This window comes from Rhinoderma darwinii, chromosome 3 (genome assembly GCF_050947455.1).
Source record: "Rhinoderma darwinii isolate aRhiDar2 chromosome 3, aRhiDar2.hap1, whole genome shotgun sequence".
NCBI lineage: Eukaryota > Metazoa > Chordata > Amphibia > Anura > Rhinodermatidae > Rhinoderma > Rhinoderma darwinii.
In genome coordinates this window covers 377,359,321-377,376,894 of record NC_134689.1, presented here as the reverse complement: position 1 = coordinate 377,376,894, position 17,574 = coordinate 377,359,321, and the positions used below count along the sequence as shown (strand labels likewise).

The following is a 17,574-nucleotide window of genomic DNA, read 5'->3' as shown; positions in this document are numbered from 1 at the left end:
CCATTACAGCCGGATGTCAGCTGTAAGATACCGCTGATATCCGGCGGTGGTGGCACCGACTCAGCTTCTGAGCCGGTGTCCGCCATTTGTCGTATGGATACGGCAAAATGCGGGAAGCACTCGTTTTCCATGATGTATGCATACGACAAATGTCGGGAAGGGGTTTAATGGGATAGGGGAAATACATAGCTGCCAGAAAATTTGGGCAGTGGCTTATTTTCCACAAAAACAAAGGTTCGGGCATGTCAAAAACGAACTTACCCTACCCACATCACCCCTGATTGCCCTTTGCTAAAAGGTCGCCATACACATTAGATCAATGCCAGAAAAACCTGTCGATTTCGACGGGAGTGGCCGACCATATAATGTGTATGGCCGCATACTGGCAGATGTCGGGAAAGGCAATGATTGGTCATGTTGGATTTCAATATGCCCGATCCTTTGGTAAGGAGATATGACGCTGCCGAGGGAGTCTGGCAGGGCCTTACTCCCTTCTCACTATTGAGAACACATGCACGATCGGCAGGGTATCGGGGAGCAGGATTCTGTAGAAACGAGTATTCGGCCGACAGTTATCAGAGGTGTATGACCATCCTTAGAATATGGAGTCAGATTTCTAGTAACAGTATTGCAAATAAAATAAAAAATGTACTTGTAGGGCTCATTTTAGTGACAATCCCACATGGGAGTCAATCATAGGGGCAGCACGGCCCCAATAACATAACAATACAGTCCACAGATAGACACACAATCCAATAAAAAACATGAAAAAAATAGGTCATTCTGACACGTTATCTACTTTGCCTAGACAGCTAAAAATAGCAAAGTTATAAACTAATTAGACATGCGTGACAGGGAAAGTGTGTTTCCTTTGGAAGCAGAGTGACTCAGTGACATTGATCTCTTCAGAGTGTTGTATTTTTCTTGAAACCACAGCCCTATTAAGAACATTGCCGGTCACTTTCGAGCGTCCGGGTGTAAGAACATTAATCAAATATTTTTGGAGTTCACTTAAAGTGCCAAGATGTACACCTTCCCAAAGCCAGTGGATTAAAATGGGTCTTCTAAAAATACTTGGTGCTCATGTTGGATCCTGTAGGGGTCTATGAAAAGCCACACGATGGTTGCTCTATTGATAGAACTTGTCCATTGTAGAACTTCCCAAGAGAGGCCTCCTGCCAGTACAACCTGCTTGATATGGTTTGGGTGGGATGGTAGATAGAAATAATTTGAGGGTTGTATCAAACAAGCATGGGGAGCTACAAGTTTTCTATTGCTGCCTTATTAAATGGGCAGCGAGTACCGACTACTGAGCATTGTCCTTTAGGGAACAAATGAGGGTCGAAATTGGCACACTCTTTGCCGAAACATAACCTATTTTGCTAACCACCCATAGACTGGTGTTCCACCATCATTGAGATATCACAAATAGGTTTTGTTATCGGAAACGTTTAATCTTTACCACATACACAGCCCAGTTCTGGACATCTAGGTCCAGTGTAAGGCTATATTCAGACAAGCGTGTGCAACCTCGGACATGAAAAACAGAAGTTTTTCACTTCCGAGGTGCACACGTGCGGGACGCGTTATCAAGGATCCCTCATAGACTAGAGTCTATGGAGGGATGCATTTAAACGCAAGAAAATAGTACATGTCCTACTTTTCCACGGACCCTTCACACGATCCGTTGAAACAACCGACGTGTGAATGGCCCAATGAAATACGTGTCCATGTAACGCCCATTGTTTCAACGGCCGTCACACGGACGAGTTACATGCTCGTCTAAATGAGCTCTAATAGCACTTTCTACTGGTCTGGATTGGAATTATCTTAATCAATGGCGAGTGGGCTAAGAGTAAAGGTTCTCTTACACAGGCAGATAATCGGGGGAACAAATCACTCGATCATTGCCCCGTGTAAAGATGCCCAGCGAATAGCCGACAAACAAGTAAACGCTCTATTGTCGGCTGTCGCATCTTTTATGCAGGCATTAAAATAATCGGTAATTGGCAGCACATCTCCTCGTGTAAACTGTGCTGCCGACAATAATGAAGCTGTATATACCTAACCATCGCCCGATCAATTGGACACATACAGTACCAAAGATTGCTCCATGTAAACGGAGCTCAACGATCGCCGAACGACTTGTTATACTGTCAATCGCTGCTCATAACAGTCAAAAAGTGTGCTGTGCAAAAAGTATGGTTCATATCACGTAGCAATCTGTGTTAAAATTGAAGAATGAAACAGACAATGTGATTGACTGTGAATATTTGGGCATCTTATAATGATGGTCAAATAAGGAAAAACAAAAAAATTTGGGAGGGGCGCTTCCATTATTAAACGTAAACAGCAGACAAAAAGTCCAGAAATAGAATCTTAAAGAGTTAGCTCTTGAACCGTATTTAATAAAAAAAAATTTTTCAAAAAACACGACTTCTATCTATAGGATCTGGGCTACGTGCCAGCACAAACCCTAACAAGGGAATGTCTAATAAGGGCTTATAACTGTGGCGAAAGGGAAAATAACAATCAAAAACATTTGAGATACAGATTCCCAGGAACACAAGGATGATCATAATTTCTAAGGCAAGCAAAGCAAAGCGAACATAAGAGTTTCCATAACTTCGAGGGAAGATCTCCATCACAATACTAGAAAGTATCTCTGAAGAGAACAGGGATACAATAATTGCCAGGTAATATTTTGGCCCAGCATTTGACTTTCTTCCACCTAAACATGGGCACAACGGTCACCCAGCAAGTCTTCTAGTCTGAAAGATACCGTAACCACCATGGTTGGATTCATCGTTAGGCAAATTAGGCCTATACCCAAAGGTGGCTGTTTCCATGCAGGCCCAGGTGGCCAAATGTCTAATGCCTATAGCTCCAGCAGTGGAAATCCAGCCTTATTTTACAACTATTGCCACCGCCCTAGATAAGAGAGATGCACCGGCCCTTTTTATGACATATTTACACAGGGGGCACTGTGTGTATACTCACCCAGCTGTTTGCGTAATTCTTCGCACTGGCTGATATGTGGAAACTTTAGAATTTCCTTCCATTTTTTACTCCTCCCTTTCCGTTTGCCACCTCCACCTACAAGAGAGAAATAGTCAGAAGACCTGAAAATGGTTTCCACAACTCCTATAGACATGAATAAAGAACGACACTTTTAAAAATGAAGACTTTACATTACAGATCATCCATAATTCAAGCATTAAACTCATCTTAACATCTAGGCCTAACTTTATAGAAAATAAATTCCAGCAAGTCCCCCTCTTAATATCAGTTTCTCATTTGATCCTATTTTGGCTTATATTGCAATAAAACCTCCTAAACTATATATATATATATATATATATATATATATATAATAAAAATAAATTTCTTCTATAAATGTCACAATCCTGTATTTGTCTGGTAGACAACTGGCTGCAGCAGGAGCCCTCTCCTCACTGCTCTGTCTGCAACTGGAGATCATGTTAAAGAGGCTCTGTCACCACATTATAAGTGCCCTATCTCCTACATAAGGAGATCGGCGCTGTAATGTAGGTGAAGGAATGCTTTTTATTTAGAAAAACAATCTATTTTAAACCACTTTATTAGCGATTTTTAGCTTTATGCTAATGAGTTTCTTAATGCCCAAGTGGGCGTGTTTTTACTTTCGACCAAGTGGTCGTTGTACAGAGTGTATGACGCTGACCAATCAGTGACCAGTCAGCGTCATACACTCCTCTCCATTCATTTACACAGCAGCATCGCGTTCTTACTAGAGATTACGAGATAAACGAGATTTTGTTTCCCTTGCTGGAAATCTCACAGAAAAGATTCAGAAGTGTCAGGATTCTGAATACACATGACGTCCTGGCTGTAGGTCATGTATATTCATATCAGGACACTTGATTAATGTTAATCTCTGTGTATGTGGCTGCACATCGCGTTCTAGTAAGAACACGATGCTGCTGGGTAACTGAATGGAGAGGAGTGCGTGACGCTGATTGGTCAGCGTCATACACTCCTCTGTACAACGCCCACTTGGTCGAAAGTAAAAACACGCCCACTTGGGCATTAAGAAACTCATTAGCATAAACCAAAATCGCTAATAAAGTTGTAAAAATAGATCGTTTTTTAAAATAAAAAGCACTGCTGTCACCTACATTATAGCGCCGATCTCCTTATGTAGGAGATAGGGCACTTATAATGTGGTGACAGAGCCTCTTTAAGCTGCGCCCCTAGGATAAGCCTCAGCCCACAGTCGAAGATATCACAAGGACATTAACCATTCACTGCAAGATTTCTACAAGACGGTAAGGCTGGGTTCACAGAGTTTTTTGCAGGCAGATTTTGCTCTGCCAGCACGCGGCCATTGAGCGCCGCAGGGCAAAAAACGCAGCGAAATACGCTTTCTCTGCCTTCCATTGATGTCAATGGGAGGTCAGAGATGTAAACGCCAGAAGATAGGGCATGTCGCTTGTTTTTCCCGCTCGCGGGAAAAAATGCCTCCGCCTCCCATTGAAATCAATGGGAGGCATTTTCAGTCGTTTTTTGGTGCGTTTTAAGACGAGGTTTCCGCGTTAAAAAAAGTGTCAAAAAACTCAGTGTGAACTGACCCTTAGTCTGCAGAATCTTTTGCATGGTCTCGAAGCAAATTATTTTTTCTCCTGTTTATCTCTTTTTATCTCTTGTTCAAGCGTACACCCCCCCCCCCCCCCCCTCTTTTAAAATAAGCTGCAGTTTGTGTGTAAATGAGGACTAACACGATTTCTGGCCACTATATATGACTTGTATTCTGCATTATTCGTTTTCCCCTCTGCATGCTCTCTGTTGTTCCTGAGCTAGTGGGCGGAGCCCAACTGCTATCACATCTTCCATACACGACACACAGAAAATGAGAATTCTGCTCTCCTATCACATATATACAGTATGTATAAGCTGCAGCAGCATGGAGGAGATTGTACAGCAGTAATAAGCAATGTAGCTGAGAATCCAGCACTGGGTGAGATATAACTCTTACCAGAAACTGCAGAACTCGTCTGTGTGTCTCTCTCTCTCTCTCTCACTATGTTTCCAACCCCTGCTCCCTCTCCATAGAATTCTATGGGCATTCTGTCGGAGTCTTTCTATCCCTCCATAGATTTGTATAGGCAGGCTGTGAAGAGAGACACCCCCGCTTCCTGCAGTCCATCTCCTCTGCTCTGTAACTATGGACAGATTTTACTTGACAACAGGAGGTAGACAGCAGATTACAGGAAGGGAGACACCTAGTGGCAGTGCTTCACACAGAATTTGCAGAGAAAACAACTACATTTTAACCGTAACTAAATTACCAAGTTGATCTATATCATGTATACTATTAATTAGCATAAATTGTTTGAAAAGTTAGTGTCCATTTAACCTAGAAATGAATGCCGAAAGTATAGTGTTCATTTAAACATGGGATTAACCTGAACATAGGATTTTAAGAGATTACAGAAAATTAACACATTTAAAGTATTTACGATTTTCCACATTTAAAAAGTTTGATGATGTTTCGATTGCAGAGGGGTGACACTGTTTGGACCACCCATTATCAGCTGTAATTGCTAGATGGTGATAATTTATTTTGCCAAATTAAACCAATTAGCATCCGATGGCCTGGTTCCTCCAGAGGAAGGCACGCATTTTGTGACAATTCTCCAATCTGACTAATGGTGGGTGTCCCGAGTGGAGAAATCGCCCTATTACATATATACTGTTGGGGCCTAGTTGAAAATATGGAAAGTTGTTGTGTAAAGCAGACAACAGGTTTAGACACTACATAAAACATAGAGCAAATTTGTAAAATATTTGCTATCCTTGTTATGTACGGATGTTGAGTTAAGGACCTTTTACATAGGGCGACCGTTCACAATCATTGTTCAGAGTAGATGTCTGCGGACATCAAATGATGAACAATAATTCACTCATTTGTCAGTGATCGCACCTTCGGACCTGTTCACATCAGTGTTGCCCTTCCATTCAGGGGTCCCGTCAAAGGTTTCGGTCACCTTAGCTTCCGTTTGCATCACCATTGATCTGAATGGTGACAGAAATTTTGCTAATGGTTTCCGTTTGTCACCGTTGTGAACGGGTTCCGTTGTTTGGACGGAATCAATAGCGCAGTCGACTGCTCGCCTGATCCCTCTCCAGACAGAGGTGGCCGGAGTTACAGAAAGGTTATCATATCGGACAGTGGAAATAAGCGGCTATCTTTTTCCATGAGTAATCAGTAGGATTTTTAAATGAAAACAGATCGGATTGTTTTTTCTCAAAAAGCAGCGCCACTCTCATCCTTGGGCCAGGCCTGATATTGCAGCTTGGCCCTACAGAAGAGGATGTGAATGAGCTGCAATACCAGACAAAGCCCATGGACAAGAGTGGCGCTGTTTTTTCCCAATCATATACAATCCCAGTTATTTGCAAAGCTAGTACTTATAGATATTTATACTGTGAAATGTTAAAGGTGAAGTGATGCCTTAACTCCTAATGTTATTATTCTCGTCTACATTTTAGGTTGCAGCAGTAATAACAACGGCTGCGGTCTAATTAACTGCCTAAAGTTTCCTGTCCCTAGACCCTGTTGCCTAAAACAGACCTAGCAGTACGCTCCGAAACAAGAACATCCTGGGAAATTACGACTATGAAGATTTGGCAAAGCTCTGCAGTGATCAAATTTATCTTGAGGAAACATGCTGAATATAGACTTGTGACGAAAGTAGACTGGAATTCAGTCTCAAATTAGGAATAATAATTTCTTGGGTAAAAAGGAGGTAACGGAGTCTGCATAAATTCAGAATTCATACCAAGTTTTCTCGTTCACATAGAATGAGACTTGCATGTAAGGGAACTTATTGCTGGTCAGTTATGGTGAAGAGGTGTCCTTCAGACTATGTGAACATTTGGATGTAGTGCAAGGTCACGGTTGTCCATTTGTGCCATGCAGGTGGTAGACAACCATTATGTTCTTGACAAGGTTCTCGACCCCTATAGGAGAAGATGTCTAGGGCACAGTGAAAGCACGTGTGCCAAATATCCATTATCTGTAATTTCTCAGTAGGGAAATGGCTAGACAAGCCACGAGAGGAGGCACAGTGGTCAACGACCTTCTCAATCGGAATATGTCTGGACCAAATGCTCCAGCCTAAAAAACAGGATGATTACAGATAGTGTTAAATATTCATCAAGGTTGGAGTCACTTCAGAACACCTGCTGAAGAATACTTTTTGGCTAAGACTATCCGATGCTTTTAGGGTCGTGCCACACAGTTATGGACTTAGTCTCTTCATCTAAGGGTTTATTCACATCTATAGCATAGACACGAGCCTCCGACATATGCCACTGTATAGGCATACAGTAACATACGTCACCCATGGGCTCTCACGGGAAGAAAAAATATCTACTACGCTATTCCATACAGATGAAAGAAAAAAAAGAAGGAAACTGATGTATTCCAGTTCAAAGGATGCGAAAAAGACACCTTTTCGGCATCCGTCAGGTGAGTGGGAGACTATGAATACAATTAATGTATGTGCCAGGAGTTTTCACGGCACATACACTGAACGGCCACTGCAAACACAGTGTGACTAGAGACCAAATATTTTTTCCCAACTTGCTCCACAATAAAAAAAAATCATGTTTGGCTAAGAGAAAGACAACTGCTAACCATAACAAATAGCCAAGAGAAATGGTGTTCGAGGGTCACATTGGTGAAAACATAGGGACCTAATTTCTCCATGGACAACATGAGTGACTGCCATACATAATGCCATGTAGAAACCAAAAGAGAATGCTATCCAAAATGGCCAAGTCTGGAGAGGATCAATGTGGGATCAGAAGTTGTAGGAATCTAGATTGTATCACGTGTGACTAAAATCATCTACAATATACAATTCGTCAATGTGAACAACGCAAACCTGAAAAAAAAACATCCGTAAGACAGGGAGCAGACAGAGCTCTGGAAACCCTGTCCCCACACTACCGCGCTTGTAAAAGGACAACTAGGCTGGGTGATTATGACCCAAGTCAAAATCACAATTAATTCAATATGTAACCTCAAATACGAATAATAAATGATTCTTAGGCCACACGCCTTTTGCATACCACGTCATTTTATTAATATAGATATCCTGAGCCTACTGTATTTAATATACCCCCTGACACTGCCCCTTACACAGTATAGTGCCCCCACACAGCCCCAATAATGCCTGATAAAAATAATAAAATACATACGCACCAAACCCCGTTCTAACAACATGTGGAGGAGATCCCTCTGCTCCTTCGGTCTGTATGGCTTGGCGCATATTTTCATATTCCGCTGGATTTTTTTCCATATACTGGGGTTTCAGGCATCCTATGCCCGTCCCATATACTTCGTGTTTAACCTCAATGCACACACGACATGGCGACAGTTATCTACAGGGTAGATGGGGGGGCTATATACAGGAATGATGGCGTGCTGGTATATACAGGGATGATGGGGGAACCGTTGAAACAGAAAAAAATAAAAATAAATGCACAATATGACCTCGGTTATCTGCAGTGAATTTCGTGTTTTTCCGATTAATTGCCCAGCCCTATTAAGACCTGATCAAAGTGAAACTTTTTGAGATGGAAGATTGAAACAAATTTTATCTAAAATTAAAAGTTAAATTAAAACCCCCACAGTCTAAAGGTCCTTTTACAACGGCCAATATGGGCCGTGAAAACTAGCACCGCTCAACGAGACATCTCGTTAATTGGCGCTCGTTTGCTAACAAGGAGCAATGATTGGTTATGTATGGGGATGAGCAATCGTTACTACACGTGGGCAGCACATTTCCAGGTTTACACAGGGAGATGTGCTGCCGACAACAAGTAGATCAGCCGATGAACGAGATAGTGTTATATGTTTTAGTGTGCCATCAATAAGTAGTTACATAGTTTTCAATAAAAGACCACCCAAAAAGCTGGGCTCAAGTCTCACTGGTCACATGACACCTGGGATAACTCCAGACCCGACTTAATCAATATGGCTGCCTCTGATGTTTGTAGTATAACTTTAGAAGCGTGCACTTTATGTAAAAACAGTCCATGGGTTAGTTCACAAGTAGCATAAATACTGTGAATTTTCCGCCACTGACTTAGTTGCGGAAAATCTGCAGTGTAATACAGTAGCAGCAGAGTGGATGAGATTTGAAGAAATCTCATCCACAAGTTGCGTAAATGCAGAGCGAGAAAACCTCGGAGAAATTGACCTGCGGCATGTCAATTGTATGTGCGGAATCGCTGCTTTTACCTCCTTACAAATGTGCAACAAATAGCAGATGTGGCATTTTTTGCGGCGGAAAAGCGGAGATCCAAATTCCTTAGGCCTCCTCATGCACATGACCATATTTTTGTGGCCACAATTTATCCACAATTTTGCAGGATAAATTGCGGACCCATTGTTTTCTATGGCCCCATGCACACGAAAGTGGTTTACACGGATCAGTGCGGGGAGAGCAAATCCGGACTGCAAAACATGTAATTTTACGGTCCGGATATGCAGATTTACCAATACCGGTCAATTGTTGTGGATCCATGAGTCTGCGTGACACACGGAAGCACGACAAAGCTTTATTCGCGGTCTGATGGACCGCTACGGCCCCTGGTTTATGTGGACTGCAAAATCAATACGGTCATGTGCATGAGGCCTTAAAGAGGCATAGCGTCCCAAGTCTCACTGCGATAAATAGATAGGAGATAGAGAGAGATATATGAGAGCGAGAGAGATATGAGAGCAAGAGAGAGGTGGAGAGATAGGTATGAGAGCGAGAGAGAGATATATGAGAGAGAGATAGATGAGAGAAAGATAGAGAGAGAGATAGAGAGATAAATATGACAGATATGAGATAGCTAGAGAGATAGAGATATAGAGAGATGTGCGATATAGAGAGAGATATGAGATAGAGAGAGATATGAGAGAGATAGAGAGATCGGAGATAGAGAGGGAGATCGGATATAGAGAGATATGAGATAGAGAGCTATGTAACGTGAATTTTTTGATGATACACTGTAGGCAGACTAACAACCAATCAACTTCTTTATTAAACAGCAGCATATAAGTTTCGGCGAAGCGGTCAATAATCAAGGTCGGGGAACTCGACCTCCGCGGGAGTTCCCACTGCGCCCGTTTGTGTTAAAGGAATCTGTGGACACACAGGTCCCACCTTCTATAGTGCTGCCACGGGTCACAGAGACGCCACTCTCTACCACACGGCTTATCCCGATGTCATTATTTACCTATGTCACCGGGTTGCACCAGATTCCTTTGCGGAGGACGCCCTTCTACCCCTGCTACACTTACGCGGGTCGCTGCAGAGGCACCGATACCTTTCGCGCACGGACACCCTCGGCGGTACTCTGGCAAAAGTCTGAGTACCTTAGGCACAATTATTTAAGGGGTATTGTAAAGTAAGTAGATAGTCCAAAGTCCATGCAGATCAGTCCATTGAATAAGATGATTACCGCCCCTTTAAGACCGCTTTGCTCTGGCTAGAACATAAACATACCTTGCTTGTAACTTGTATATTTATAACCAGGAAATATTACTTCAAAGATGACTGTTCACTCAAATTACCACAAGGAGTGGAGGGTCCACCATACTTTACTTCATAATTATATTCTGGATATCATTTATTCAGTCAATATTCAGACCTTATTCTCAGGTCCTTCTGACTTGATGACACTTTGTGGTGTTAGATTCCTAGACACTAGGCCAGAAGCTCTAATGTTCAGTTTTTTTCTACCTATTGTCACTATTAGGGTATGTTCACACGGCAGCGTCCGTAACGGCTGAAATTACGGGGCTGGTTTCAGGAGAAAACAGCACCGTCATTTCAGCCGTAACGGCATGTGCAGGCGCTTGAACGCCGCGTCCATTACGGACGTAACTGGAGCTGGTTTTCCATGGAGTCCATGGAAAACGGCTCCATTTACGTCTGAAGAAGTGACATGACACTTCTTTGGTGCGGGCGTCTATTTACGTGCCGTTTTTTGACAGCGATGCGTAAATATACGCCTCGTGTGAACAGACAAACGTCTGCCCATTGCTTTCAATGGGCAGATGTTTGTCAACGCTTTCAAGCTGTAATTTACCCAAGCTATATTTCTGGAATTTTGCGACTGTATAAAAACCTGATAAGCTGCCAACAAAATCTGAGGCTGACAAACTTTTACATGGGACAATGCCTTTGCACGACATTTGCACCCAAATAGAAGTTGATGTAAACCACATGCAAAATGTATTTACTAGAATGCAACCGCAAAACTGGCAGAAATCTCCACCGAACCCAAACACAGAGAAGAAAATTTCCATGCACCAAACAGGAAGAATGAAGAAGACGGAGCCTTAAGACAGGATTTGTACGGTTGTCAGACTGGTTAAACGGATTTTGCTATTTTGACACAGAAATTTCACTTTCATGTCTTGTAAGGGATCAAAAGCAGGTCACGTGTCAATCTCCTGAGATACGATAACGGGCATGGTGGATATTCTGTATATCTAGATACAATGTATGAATGTCTTAAGCCCAATTCACACAGTTTGTTGGCGTCAATTTTGACTCGGAGACCACGTCTGAATCAGCGCCAAAAAAACGGGCAAAACCCCCCCGGCTCTTACCGCTCGCTGTTAAAAATAACAGCATGTCATTTCTTGCCGCGGTTCCGCCTCTGACCTCCCATTGAAATCAATGAGAGGCAGCAAAAAACAGCGCCGCTTGTTCCGGAGCTCTTCCTGCTGCATTTTTTGCCTGCGCTCCTCAATGGCCGCAGGCAAAAAACAGCGAAAAATGACAGCAAAAAAGCGCAGGCAGGTCAAAATCTGCTTAAAAACTCCTGAAAAAAATTGAGGCAGATTTTTTTCTGCCTGTAAACACTCTGTGTGAACTAGGCCTTGTTTACACAGTGCCCTTGAATATAGGCTCTAAAGGGACATTAAATATAGAAATTCAGGAGAGAAAAGATATTATATATATATCTGCAACACTTTAGGCAAATTTATTTTTGGTTGGGGTCTGGCTAAGGGGCAAGGCTTAGCTTGTATGGTCTTTATTGCAGACAGAGCAATGGGGGGGGAGGTTTCTGAGCAGCAAGCTACCTCCCAGCCAATGACAGGGTGATCTATGCCCCTACCCCTTTAATTTAATTTAAACCAATAATTTCTCAAGGACTAGCACAGGATGGTGTAGGACCAAATTGATCCCTCCGGGGGCACATATAAAAGGCTTATTTTCACACTTTAGACTGTGATAAAGGGCAGAAACGAGTTGAGGATAAGGAGAATAGCGTAGTAGTGTAGCCACTATTGTTTTTATTGTCGTTTTTCTAAATTCACGGTCCCGTTACATAACCTTTATCATCAGAATTGTCAAGTGTCCAATGTTACATTGCAACATACAACAAAGGAAAAGTTTACAATCTATACACATGGCAACCTAGTTAAAGGAAGGGCATCAGTCCAGGGCTTTGTATGCTTATGGCCCTTTTCGTGGTAATCTTGGCACAGCCCACAGCTACATTATTTATTTTTATTTAATTGCCCTACCAAAAGTAAATATTAGATAAAGAAATCAAATTCAACAGTGGGTAAAAAGTCTTATTGTGTTATCATAACACAAATGTTTCCTTCTGTAATGAAGTCAAAGATCACGACACAGAACTGGGGAAGTGCCAAAGTCAGCAGAGCTGCAAGAAGCAGGACATAACACAGCAGAGCGGAGAAACACCACAATACAGAACAGGGCACAAGCCGTAGGGTGGGGCGATGTACCACAGTGTGTAATAGAGGTCACAACATGGTCAACAAGGGATATACCAAAATGTATAATAGCGGCCACAACATGCCAGGCCTAGAGGGAGGATTTACCACAGTGTGTACTGGCAGTTAACACATTGTAGACAGAAGGGGAAATTCTAACTTTTCTGCGTCTTGACCTGGAATGTAGGATTGCACCTCTCCCTCCGTTTAAAGGAAATTTTGGATTATAGTTTAATAGAAAAAAGCATTAAAGAAAAAATAAAAATCGGACCATGCATGGCCTGTATAAATTAGCCACAGTGATCTGGGCCACTAGTCGCAGAGCCCATACTGGGGGCCACTAGTCGCAAAGCCCCTTACCAGGGGACAGTATTTGCAGAGCCCATACCGGGAGCCACTAGTCGCAGAGCCCATACCGGGAGCCACTAGTCGCAGAGCCCATATCGGGGCCCACTAGTCGCAGAGCCCATACCGGGGCCCACTAGTCGCAGAGCCCATACCGGGGCACTAGCCTTTCCAAGAAGTCGTCCATTTATGCCTTTGAAAAGGATTCAAATCACCAAATACATCAATGTTCACACAACGAGACAAAAAGACAGAAATCAAGAAGGGGAAAGTTCATCAGAATCTCTCTCTGGACTCACAAAACGTGAGGTCACCCTTTAAGCCACAATGATGAAGGATTGTTGGTCAGGATGTCGTGTTGTGCTTTCCTCAGACCATTCTCGCCCTCTCATTCAAACATTTGAATATATTCAAATCACCAGTAAATATCGTTCAACGCTTCTGCCTATTGTGCGATTTTCTCCAACCGCTCCTGAAAGGTTTATAAAAGGCATTCAAATGATGGCGATGTTCTGCTCTTACACGCAGTATACGTACACCGGCTTCCCGACTCACGTGAAGTTCTTTCACAATTCATAGCCAGAAAATACTGACAACCTTCACTGTAATATTTAAAGCTTACATCCACTTTGAGGGTCTGCTTTACTATTGGTTACAAATATTAATTCAGTAATATTGTATCAATAGAATTACTCGCTTACCTGCAGATCTGTACTAAAGTGGAGTTGGCTGCAAGAGATTTAAATGCTCTGTATTCTCCTCTTAAAGAATTTTTTGGAGATCATCATCGAGTGATCAGTTGAAGACCGACCGCAGCCAGTCAGCAGAATGAGGGAGCAGTGGTGCTTCACTACAGTACCAGAAACAGCGACTGTCGATGCACATGCGGCTACAGTACCAGACACATAGGCAGGGACATGTTTTTTGTTGTTTCGGTACTACAGCGAAGGTGCGCGGTGCTCCAGTGAGTGCAGAACCCCCTCATTCTGTTGAACAGTGAAAGTTCTGTGGGTCAGACTCCCACTGATCACACATTGATGCCCCCCCCCCCAACCCACTCCACATTTATGTCCTATCCTAAGACTGGTCATACACATACACGCTCATTTCAGCAGATAATGAATGTATTCTAAATAGGGAGTAAGCTGCTGCCAGACACCTCTGTCGGAGGCTCATCTATCCCAAGAACAAAAGGATGGGGCATGTTGAAATGCAATTGCCCGTTCCTTCTCTTCTCTGGTAGATTTGTCCAACATTGTGAAACTGACAGGAATAATACCCTGCCAAACATAAGTATTGCAGGCTATTATAACAACGATCCAACAGTTGGATCTTCAAGTCCCTAGTGGGACTAAAAAAAAAAAATTTTAAAAAAGTTACAAAAAAATGAACAAAAAGTTAAATTTCAAAATAATACAATTTAAAATAAAAAAAACGCCCTTTTTCCCTTATAAAGTCCTTCATTATTATAAAAAAATAAAATAAAACTATGCATAATTGGTATCGCCGCATCCGTAACGGCCTGAACTATAAAAATATAATGTAATTTATCCCGCACAGTGACCGCCATAAAAAAATATAACAAAAACTATACCGGAATCGCTATTTTTATTCACTTTAGCGCCCAAAAAATTGCATAAATAGGAATCAAAAAGTTGCATGTACTCAAAAATAAAAACTAGTTTGTTCCGCAAAAAAACAAGCCCTCACACAGTTTCTTGATGGAAAAATAAAAAAGTTGTGGCTCTTAGAATATGGTGACACAAAAACGAAATAATTTTTTTAAAACCGTGATTTTATCGTGCAAACACGTAAAACATAAAAAAAACTATATACATATGGTATCGCTGTAATCGCATCGACCCACAGAATATATGTCATTTATAATGCACGGTGAACGCCGTAAAAAAAATAAAAAACAATAGAAGTTTTGACGGCCTAATTCACTATACCCCTAGATAAATTCTTTTTAGGGCTGTAATTTCCGAAATGGGGTCACTTCTGGGGGTTGTCCAGTTTTGGTCCCTCAGGTGCTTTGCAAATGCGATATGACACCCGAAAACTAATCCAGCAAACTTGAGCTCCAAAAGCCAAATAAGGCTCCTTCACTTCTGAGCCCTGCCGTGTGTCCAAACAGCCGTTTATGACCACATATGGGGTATTGCCGTAATCAGGAGAAATTGACTTACATATCTTGGGGGGCTTTTTCTTCTTTACTCCTTGTAAAAATGTATAATTTCTAAGTTTTATTGGAAAAAAAATTTAGATTTTCATTTTTACGGAGTAATTCCACTAAAATGCTCACTATACCCCTTGATAAATTCCTTGAGGGTTGTAGTTTGAAAAATAGTGTCTTTTTGGGGGTGGTTTCCACTGTTTTTGCACTACAGGACCTCTTCAAACCAGACATTGTGCCTAAAATATAGTCTAATAAAAAGGTGGCCTCAAAATCCTCTAGGTGCTCCTTTGCTTCAGAGGCCGGTGCTTCAGTCCAGTATCACACTAGGACCACAAGTGGGATATTTCTAAAAACTACAGTATCTGGGCAATAAATATTGAGTTGCGTTTCTCTGGTAAAACCTTCTGTGTTACAGAAAAAAAAGTATTTTCCGACAAAAAAAAAAGAAATTTGTAAATTTCCCCTCTACTTTGCTTTAATTACTGTGAAACACCTAAAGGGTTAAAGAGGCTCTGTCACCAGATTTTGCAACCCCTATCTCCTATTGCAGCAGATCGGCGCTGCAATGTAGATTACAGTAACGTTTTGTTTTTTTTTTAAAAACGAGCATTTTTGGCCAAGTTATGACCATTTTTATATTTATGTAAATGAGGCTTTCTAAAGTACAACTGGGCGTGTTTAAAGTAAAAGTACAACTGGGCGTGTATTATGTGCGTACATCTGGGCGTTTTTACTACTTTTACTAGCTGGGCGTTCTGATGAGAAGTATCATCCACTTCTCTTCAGAACGCCCAGCTTCTGGCAGTGCAGACACAGCGTGTTCTCGAGAGATCACGCTGTGACGTCACTTCCTGCCCCAGGTCCTGCATCGTGTCGGACGAGCGAGGACACCGGCACCAGAGGCTACATTTGATTCTGCAGCAGCATCGGCGTTTGCAGGTAAGTCGATGTAGCTACTTACCTGCAAACGCCGATGCTGCTGGAGAATCAACTGTAGCCTCTGGTGCCGATGTGTCCGACACGATGCAGGACCTGGGGCAGGAAGTGAGTGACGTCACAGTGTGATCTCTCGAGAACACGGCTGTGTCTGCACTGCCAGAAGCTGGGAGTTCTGAAGAGAAGTGGATGATACTTCTATACACAACGCCCAGCTAGTAAAAGAAGTAAACACACCCAGATGTACATAGACAATACACGCCCAGTTGTACTTTTACTTTTAAACACGCCCAGTTGTACTTTAGAAAGCCTCATTTACATAAATATAAAAATGGTCATAACTTGGCCAAAAATGCTCGTCTTTAAAAAAAAAAACAAAAAAACGTTACTCTTATCTCCATTGCAGCGCCGATCTGCTGCAATAGCAGATAGGGGTTGCAAAATCTGGTGACAGAGCCTCTTTAAGAAACTTTCTAAATGCGGTTTTGAATAATTTGAGGGGGTGAAGTTTTTAAAATTGGGTGACTTATGGGGGGTTTCTAATATATAAGGCCATCAAAGCCACTTCACAACTAGTACCTATAAAAATAGGTTTTGGAAATTTTCTTGAAAATGTGAGAAATTGCTGCTAAAGTTCTAAGCCTTGTAACGTCCTAGAAAAATACAAAGGATGTTCATGATGCCAACATAGACATATGGGAAATGTTAATTAGTAACTATCTGTTTTACAAGCAGATACATTTAAATTTTTAAAAATGCACATTTTTGCAAATTTTCTCTAAAGTTTAGTGTTTTTCAGAAATACTGAATTTATTGATCACATTTTTCCACTAACATACAGTACAATATGTCACGAGAAAATCTCAGAATCGCTTGGATAGTTAAAAGCATTCCCAAGTTATTACCACATAAAGTGACACGTCAGATTTGAAAAAATCGGCTGTGTCCACAAGGCCAAAACAGGCTCAGTCCTGAAGGGGTTAAAATCCACAGCATGTCAATTTATCCTGCGTTTCCGCTTGCGAATTATATCTGAGTAGTTTTAAAGAAAACCAAAAAGCACACCATTAGGTGCAGTTTTAGCTGCGGAATTACGTGCATACACCTGCAGTTTTGGTGCGGATTTTCCGCATTAAATTCTGCAAAGTGTGCATGTAGCCTTAGGGCTCGTCCAGATGCTGCGGAATTGACGGAATTTCGGCTGGAAAAAACGCAGAATATAGTAGCAGCATAGTGGATACGATTTAACAAGTCTCATGCACATGCTGCATAAAAATTTTGACCAGAAAGTGACCTGCGGGGTGTATTTTTCGGACTG

General features: G+C 41.9%; 1 protein-coding gene across 2 annotated transcripts in view; it reads right to left on the bottom strand.

Annotated features, from left to right (window-relative positions):
- Window positions 1-17,574, bottom strand: part of LOC142750050 (G protein-coupled receptor kinase 5-like) — a 96,256-nt gene that overhangs the window by 43,057 nt on the left and 35,625 nt on the right. For both annotated transcript variants that reach the window (XM_075858806.1, XM_075858807.1), the window contains exon 2: window positions 3,001-3,096. In XM_075858806.1, the coding sequence (XP_075714921.1) occupies window positions 3,001-3,096 (96 nt within the window). The remainder of the gene's footprint in view (window positions 1-3,000; window positions 3,097-17,574) is intronic.